Consider the following 9,180-nt stretch of genomic DNA (forward strand, 5'->3'; position numbering starts at 1 on the left):
GTTTGCTAGATGAGTCTTCCTCTTGTTTTCATTCATAGTTTTAATTTGAATTGTTTCTCCATGTTGTTCCCATCATAGTTATTTGGAAAATTTCCTGGTTTGTTCATATACTTTGATTTCTTCCTCCTTAAAATCTCTCTAGTGTATGAACAACCTATTATCTTACTTCATAACAGGGAGATGATCAAGCTGAAGTCTAAAAGAACTAGGCATATACAAGTTCTTATGTGTATGAAGGATCATGGCACAACTTTCTTTCATTCAAGTATGGTCATGCATAACCAACAGAGAAAGTTCTTACTTAGTTATATATAATATATTACATAATTACAATAAGAAAGTTTTTACAATAATTACATAGCCATACATAGAACTCAAGTTTTGTAGCTGATGTTGAGTTAAGGTTGCTGAAGACTAGTCTATAGTTTCAACCTCCAAAATAGTGGTGGTGGCACCAAGTGCATGGCTGTCAGAATTGGAAACCAAAGTGATCAAAAAGTCAAATATATCAGTGGCTATAACTACAGAGGTTAAGTCCTCTTTGTGCAAAGTCTTCCTTTTGCCTTGGATGGCAATGATCCAGGACCTTCTAGTTAGCTCCTGAATGAAGAGCTCACAAGCCTTGGAGAAAATAATTGGAGACTCCCCTGATATCATTTTAACATCCTCCCTTGACTTCTTCATGATCTTCATTATCCTTGCCAAGGGCAGAGAGTGGGGCCCTGTCCTTCCTGATATCCCTCCACACAGTAACCCTGAATATGCACCAGCTTGTCTCATCTCTTCTGCTTCACTCCTGGGTGCTTCTGATCTAACTTCAGCTTTAATGGTCTCTGAGATACTCTTAGTTGTAGCATCAGTGTTATATACACCATTTCATTCAACCTTTTTTAGTTTCATTACAATAACATTGCCGGCCAAGACTCTTTTGCTGGCTAAGCGGAATTATAATAAAAAATTATGAATCCTTAACCCAAAAGATTTTGAAGTATAAAAAGATTATGTAATGATTTGAGACTTATTTCTTGGTAAAGCACTATCAATAATGAAAAGGGTTCTTCTCTAAAAGTGTTTAGCAATTTGAAAGGATTAGTTAATAAAAGAAATATTTTAGGCACAAATATAGTTTTTGGGGTCACAATCTACAACAACCAGTTCTGTAAAATTGTATGCTTTTGGTTGTTTCGAATGTACAACATTTGTGGGGTGATAAATATTTAGGGGTAAAAAGTTCAGAAAAATTATTAAGGGTTAAATGATATTTTAGTATCCATTAGGATTTTGTCGTTTTAGGTATTATTTTTTTTGTTATCATTCTCATTATATTAATGCTCACATGACATGGGCAAAAGCAGGATAAAACAAATATTTTTGGAATTGATAATATCCCCTGACCAGTTAAGGCCTTATGATGGTTGTCTGGTCGGCTTTGCAGGAGACTAGGTGGACGTGTGAGGATACGTTGAGTTGAGGACAACTATCTCATTTGAAAATGTGGCCATAACGATTACTGTCAAGTACATCGTTGTCAATGCATCCTTTGCATACAACCTACTTTTAGGGTGACCTTCTTTGAATAGGTTGGGTCCAGTAGCCTCAACCACCCACGTGAAAATGAAGTTTCCCTGTCGAAAAGAGGGGTAATCGCTATAAAGGTCGACCAGAGGATGACACGAAAGTGTTACGAGAGTAGTTTAAAAAATCGTAGGGGAACTTACGCAGTTACTATCCAGCCCGGAGAGCTAGGATGGATAGCAAAGGCAGAGATTAGCAATAAAAAACAACCAGGACCTGCGGGAGAGGTTCAGGAGAGGGAGATAAAGGGGAAGAAATTCAACATCAACACTACACTGGGCAAAGAATTAAAAGATAGAATAACCGATGTTATCTTGGTGAACATGAACGTTTTCGCACGGTCGTCCATCGACATGTCTGGAATAGATCCAGACTTTTTGTGCCATCAGCTTACCATGGATGAAACGGTCAAGCCCATGGTCCAGAGAAGAAGGAAGTTTCATGAAGAGAAATGTCTCGTCATCCGAGAAGAAACTAGGAAGCTCGTGGCAGCTGGCCACATTCGGGAGATCCAGTACCCTGAGTGGTTGGCGAATGTTGTGTTGGTGAAAAAGGAAAATGGGAAGTGAAGGATGTGTGTTGACTTCACTGACCTGAATAAGGCCTGTCCCAAGGACTTTTACCCTCTACTGAGCATAGATTCCTTGGTGGATAGTGTCTTAGGATGTTGACTGTTAAGTTTTCTGGATGCATTTTCATGGTATAATCAGATTTGTATGCACCCGGAGGATGAGTGCAAGACAACTTTTATGGATGAGGTCGCCAATTACTGCTACAAGGTCATCATGCCCTTTGGTCTAAAAATGTTGGTGCGACTTATCAAAGGCTCATGGACCGAATTCTTTCACCAATGCTCAGGCGTAATGTCCAGACATATGTGGATGACATGGTCGTCACCTCAGAGAAGGAGGATCAACATGTTGCCGACCTAGAGGAGCTATTTGCCACGATAGCAAGGTATAATTTGAAGTTAAACCCTGAAAAATGTGTGTTTAGTGTTGAAGCAGGGAAGTTTCTTAGCTTCTTGTTGACCGAGAGAGGAATAAAGGTAAACCCAGATAAATGTGCAGCAATTATAAAGATGACGAGTCCAGCCAATGTAAAATAAGTGCAACAGCTGACTGATGGTCACCCTGTCTCGTCTTTGTCAGCCAATGGAGATAAGGGGTATCCTTATTTTCAATGCCTAAAAAAGAATAACTGTTTCGCGTGGACCGACGAATGTGAGAGGGCTTTCGTTCGTTTGAGCTGAAACTTGTCGTGTTTCGTCCCAAATTCTGTTGGAATTCTTCCATAAGATTTCAATAACAAATTAATTTTGGAAAATGTTCCAGAAACTTCTTGCTCTCCAAGGTCCTCCACTTTCCAGATTTGCAAAATTTTGCCATAGTTTCTGCAATTTTATTCTGAGTTCATATTACGCTGAAAATTTCCAAAAACACTTACACAAGTAGTTTCATATGTCGTCTGTATCCAGTCAAGGAGGCAAATCCAAAAAGAATACACATATAATATATAAGGAAGAAAAGCCAGGACGTTCTGTTTTCGGAAAAACAAGTTTTCCAGTTTTGTTTGCTCTCGATCTAGAACTTATTACATGTTATAGATTCAACAAGAGTTGGAATATGATTAGGCACTTCTTAGAATTGGATCAAGATTCTTTACCCATTCAAGAACTTAATCAAGAACACAAGAACCAAGTCATACTCACATAGAAACCAATTTTGAACAACAAACCCATGGATAGAAACTCAAGAACACAACATATAGCATTTATACCCATGGAGGACGTGACCAAAACAGCAAGAACAACCAATTTGCACCGATTAAAATTGAATATAAGTGCAGCAAATGAAAGAGGACATCATAAGGAAGAGATTGCACCGATTGAAAGTGAAAACAAACAAGTAGAACAAAAATGGGTAATTTGGAATGAAGGAAAAATGGACTTATGTGGATGAAGCTCTTGGAATGTGGACGTCACTTGAAGGATGGTTGGCTTCAAGATGAGTGTTGTTGCCGCCACTTGAGAGCCCAAGAATTCACTCAAGATAAGACTAGAAGAGAAGAAGACACAAGTCTCTATCAATCACTCACAAATTTGGTAGAGATTCTTTACTCTCAAAAATCAATCTTATTATTTCAAAGACCTAAGCCTTCCTTTTATAGGGAGGAGGACCGGTCACTATTACAAAGGAAGCTTACAAGAGAAGCTTTGCAAGGTAGCCTTCTAACTCTTCCTATTCTAGCGCCTAAATGGAGAGTGAAGAGGCACCTTCTAGATTTTTCCTAAAACTAACGCCTATAGGTGCTATAAAAAGGAGGTGTCTTTAAGGTTTCCCTCTTTAGCACATCCTAAAGCTATTCTATATTATTTACAAATTTATACAAAAGAAACTATAAAGAGAGATATTAATTGGAGCCCATTCTTGAATGCTTGTAGTCTTCTTGTTGGTTTTAGGCTTGGTCCTCTCTTTATTTAATTCTTCTTTAATTTTTGGAGAAGACTAGAAGGAAGAACTTTAAAGGCTTGGGTGGATGGCCTCTTCCGCCATTAGTGAAATCCTCGTTTACTTGATCTCCATCATGTTCCCCGAGTTGGAGAGAATTCGTCCACGAATTATGAATCCCTGCATATAACAAAGTCAGTTTACTATCAAAATTTACAGTTGAATAAGAAAAAGGCAAACATGACTTAGAATTTGTAAGCAGTGGGAGTTCAGAAAAGGAGGTCCTATAGACAGACAAAGTTGGAAAAAATTGTTTGGGAATGATGATATTTTTTTGGAAAAAGTCCTCTTAAATGGTGAAAACCATTAGGAGGTATGAGAAAATCATCCCTAACATTCTTTAACCAAGATGGTGGTGAAGTAAGAACCTTTGGTAATGAAAATGAAAAGGAAGGAAAACACCTTGGAGGTGAAAGGATAAAACCCATGTCATCTTGGCCTTTTTTGTCTTTATCATTTTCACTTTTGGTAGGTGGTTGAGTTAGGTCTTGTTTTACCTTGTTTATCTTAAGGTTTGTTTTTATGGACAATGAAGAGCGATGTGCCCAAAACCTAAACATTTAAAACATTTTATTTTTGAAGTTTTGGTAGGTGAATTAGGAGATGGAGAAGAATTTGGAGTAGAAACTTTTTTCGGAGTAGTGGTTTGTTTGGAAAAATTAGAAGGAGAAATTTTTGCATCCTTCCTAGAAGAGTTGTAGAAACCATCATCATGAGTATTTTTGAAAGTTGTTTTCAAAAGGTATGATTCAACCTTGATGGCTAGGTGAACCACTTTCTTTAAAGAAGAGTACTCATTTAATTCTACAAAATCTCTAATATCTCTTTTTAAACCACGTACAAACCATTTTATCTTTAACTCTTCATTAGCATGCATATTCATTTTAGTCAAAGTTGTTTCAAAATCTTTAAAGTATTCATCTACCATCCTATGTCCTTGAGGAAGCCTTTGGAACTTCAACAAGTGTTCCTTCCTAGAAGGAGGAGGAACAAACCTCTCGCGTATACACTCTTTCAAATCATTCCAAGAAACCACGGGAGGTTTCTTGTTATATCCAATGTCCATTACAATGCTATGCCACCATCTCATGGCATAATCTAAGAATTCTAAAGAGGCTATTTTCACCTTTTGGTCTTCATGGGCCCCATAGGCTTTAAAAGTTTGTTCACATTTAGCCTCCCAATCTAAATACACATTAGGATCACTATCACCACTAAAGCTAGGTACTTTTACAAAAGAAAATTTAGACTTGGCTTCTTGGTGATGTCTTTCTTCACGGTGATGACTATCTCCATAAGAATGATGGTGATTTCTCCTTCTTCTATGTTCTTCTCCATGGCCGTGAGGAATGGATCTTTCATGCTTCATGGCAAGTTTTGACAATCTTTTCTCCATGTGTTTTACTTCTAAGATTTGAAGCCTTGTCTCCAATTGTCTCAATTCCTCATCTTGTTGTGCAGATATTGTTTTAACTTCTTGTAATTCATCAATGAAGTATGCTTTTGGAGGGGAATGACATTTAGAAGGTGCTGCACTTGATAAGGTATCCATTGCAAAATCAAAACAGCAAACAAAAAGAACAAACAATTTCAAGAAAAACAAGGTTAGAAAATGGAACAATGATGGTGCTGTAATGAAAATTAAAAGACACTCAAATCACTCAAAGAAAGAATACTTCCCTCAACCAATCTGCTCTTGAGGTTTTGGTAACTCTCAAATGAAATATGTCAAAGCAAACCACTCTTTCTTAAAACCAGTACACCATAAAACTATAAAGAACAATAAAAGACAAGCAAGAAAAGGTGTAAACAAGAAAGGCTATAGCAAAAGGAATACAAGATATATGACAAACTCAAAGAATAGTGAAGAAAAGACAATCAAGAAAAATAAGGTACTCAATTAAAGGATGGCACACAAAAGAAACCTACAGAAAAGCACTGATGAAGAAAACAAAAAACAGAACTACTGGAATTTTTTTTTATAAACTGTACATGACTTTTGCAGATTTATCTGGAACTGTATGATGCAAACTGGATTATGAAATTTAAACCACAGAAAGTTCAAGATCTTATCTCAACAATGGCACTGGAATTACTAAAAAATATTGTACCAATTAATTGGGATAAATTTTGCAAAATCACTGCCAGATTACCGAAATTTTTTTGTGTGCCAGAATTACACACTGAACGTATTTCATTTATCATTTTTTTTGTACTTGGAATTTTGATGTACTTCTTTTTTCTAATTTTTTTATAACACTTTCAAGAACTCAAATCCAGAATTTCAGAAATTTCCAGTAAGCACAGAGATTGAAATAAATTGAAACAATCAGCACGTTTTCAAGAAAAAAAAACAGAGGAAACCTAACTGGAATGAAAAACAGAATTAAGAACTTCAAAAGACATAATAGAAGTAATGTTTCAAGAACTTGTATAGGTCTAAAATACAAGTAAGAACTCTAATCTAAAAAGAAAAAGCACCAAAGGATCAAGAAAACAAACACATAAAACTGCACTCAATTAAAAATCAAGAAACCAAAATTATCAACAAAAGGACTACATAGAATTGATAACATTTTTTGGAGAAACATGACTTTGACAAAACTTATAAGGATTAAAAAATCAAAATGACACAAACACAATGTAATAAGAACAAGAAAACAACAAGAAATACCGAAAAATAAACCTAAAACAGAAAGGTAAAGACAAGAATGTAAAGTTCTTGAATTAAAAGTGCCAAAACAACTCAAACACACACAAGAACAAACATAAGACTCATGATACCACATGATACGATATTAAAAACATGATAAAGATATGATATGAACATGTTATGGATTCAACAAGAGTTGGAATATGATTAAGCACTTTTTAGAATTGGATTAATATTCTTTACCCATTCAAGAACTTAATCAAGAACACAAGAACCAAGTCAAACTCACATAGAAACCAATTTTGAACAACAAACCCATGGATAGAAATTCAAGAACACAACATATAGCATTTATACCCATGGAGGAGTGACCAAAACAGCAAGAACAAGCAATTTGCACCGATTAAAATTGAACATAAGTGCAGTAAATGAAAGAGGACATCATAAGGAAGAGATTGCACCGATTGAAAGTGAAAACAAACAAGTAGAACAAAAATGGGTAATTTGGAATGAAGGAAAAATGGACTTATGTGGATGAAGCTCTTGGAATGTGCACGCCACTTGAAGGATGGTTGGCTTCAAGATGAGTGTTGTTGCCGCCACTTGAGAGCCCAAGAATTCACTCATGATAAGACTAGAAGAGAAGAAGACACAAGTCTCTATCAATCACTCACCAATTTGGTAGAGGTTCTTTACTCTCAAAAATCAATCTTATTATTTCAAAGACCTAAGCCTTCCTTTTATAGGGAGGAGGACCGGTCACTATTACAAAGGAAGCTTACAAGAGAAGCTTTGCAAGGTAGCCTTCTAACTCTTCCTATTCTAGCGCCTAAATGGAGAGTGAAGAGGCACCTTCTAGATTTTTCCTAAAACTAACGCCTATAGGTGCTATAAAAAGGAGGTGTCTTTAAGGTTTCCCTCTTTAGCACATCCTAAAGCTATTCTATATTATTTACAAATTTATACAAAAGAAACTATAAAGAGAGATATTAATTGAAGCCCATTCTTGAATGCTTGTAGTCTTCTTATTGGCTTTAGGCTTGGTCCTCTCTTTATTTAATTCTTTTTTAATTTTGGAGAAGACTAGAAGGAAGAACTTTAAAGGCTTGGGTGGATGGCCTCTTCCGCCATTAGTGAAATCCTCTCTTACTTGATCTCCATCACGTCCGTTTGAGCTTAAAATTGAATGTAACTACAAGAATACATGATTCTTTGACATTCTTAGGAGCAACTTGAGTTGGTCATAAATGGCACCTTACTTAGAATTGGATCAATGTTCTAATTCAAGAACTCACCAAGACTTAGCACCAACCAAGACTCATATGGAAGTCCATATATTGTCAAATGGAATCAAACACAAGGAATGGAAGAACACAAATGATAAACCGAACAAAAAATGGAAATGAAAGAAACTGCACCGAACAGAAATAAGAAAACAATGCTGGAAACAGAAATCTAATAGGTACAAATGAAAGAAAACAACAAACAAAGCTAATCTACCGAATGGAATTGAAAGAACATGAAGGAAAAACACTTATAGAAGGAGTTTGTTGGATTTTGAGAATTGGAAGAACACTTCACGCCACTTGGTTCCTTGATCCAAGATAAGTGATGGGATGCCGCCACTTGAAGCTCACCATAGCTCACAAGATAAGGCAAAGGAAGAAGAAGACTCAAGACTCACAATTTCTCTCCAAATTTGAGTATAGTCTCTCTACTATAAAATTCCAATCTGAAAAATACAAAGAGAAGCACCTTATTTATAACCTATGAGGTGCTGAAAATGCAAGCTAAATGACACACAAATGCAATGAAATTCGGCGCTAATCTAGACAATGAAGGAAGTGTGACTTTCCTTCCTAGTTTGACACCTCCTAATCTCCTATCTACACTCCCCCCTAGACTCCCTTACTACTTACACCTTTTTATTACATCCACACCCCTATTCTACAAAAGAAATAAGAAGAGCCATCTTATTATACTCTTGTCCCAAAGCTCTTGCCATGCTCCTAGTAATTCGTTGGGCTTGGGCCCCTTGTTGGGCTTGGACCCCTTGATGGGCTTGGGCCCCTTGTTGGGCTTGGGCTTCATGGGCTTGAGCATCTTCTACTTGGTTTCCATCATACTCCCCGGGTTGGAGAGAATTCGTCCACGAATTTGGGAAACCTGCAGCAAAAGGAGTGAGATCAGTAACATTGAAAGAATTACTACCAAGATAAGTAGAGGGCATATCTCACTCATAGGCATTATCATTAATCCTCTTGATGACTTGGAAAGGGCCATAAGTTTGGACTTCCTTAGAGAAGGGAATCTATCCTTTCTCAAATGAAGCCAAACCCAATCACCGGGCTCAAAGATTAATGCCTTTCTCCTTTGGTTGGCAGTGTCAGCATACTTACCAACTTTCTTCATAATTTGTAACTTGATGCGGTTATGCAAATC

General features: G+C 36.7%; 1 protein-coding gene across 1 annotated transcript; it reads right to left on the minus strand.

The window, feature by feature from the left end:
* Positions 1-414: 414 nt before the first annotated feature.
* LOC137817138 (nuclear transcription factor Y subunit C-1) lies at positions 415-803 on the minus strand. Its single transcript, XM_068620380.2, has one exon. The coding sequence runs from the start codon at positions 778-780 to the stop codon at positions 415-417; it is 366 nt and encodes a 121-aa protein (XP_068476481.1). The 5' UTR covers positions 781-803.
* Between the last annotated feature and the right edge of the window lie 8,377 nt (positions 804-9,180).

The sequence above is a fragment of the Phaseolus vulgaris genome, chromosome 10 (assembly GCF_051622355.1).
Source record: "Phaseolus vulgaris cultivar YP4 chromosome 10, ASM5162235v1, whole genome shotgun sequence".
NCBI lineage: Eukaryota > Viridiplantae > Streptophyta > Magnoliopsida > Fabales > Fabaceae > Phaseolus > Phaseolus vulgaris.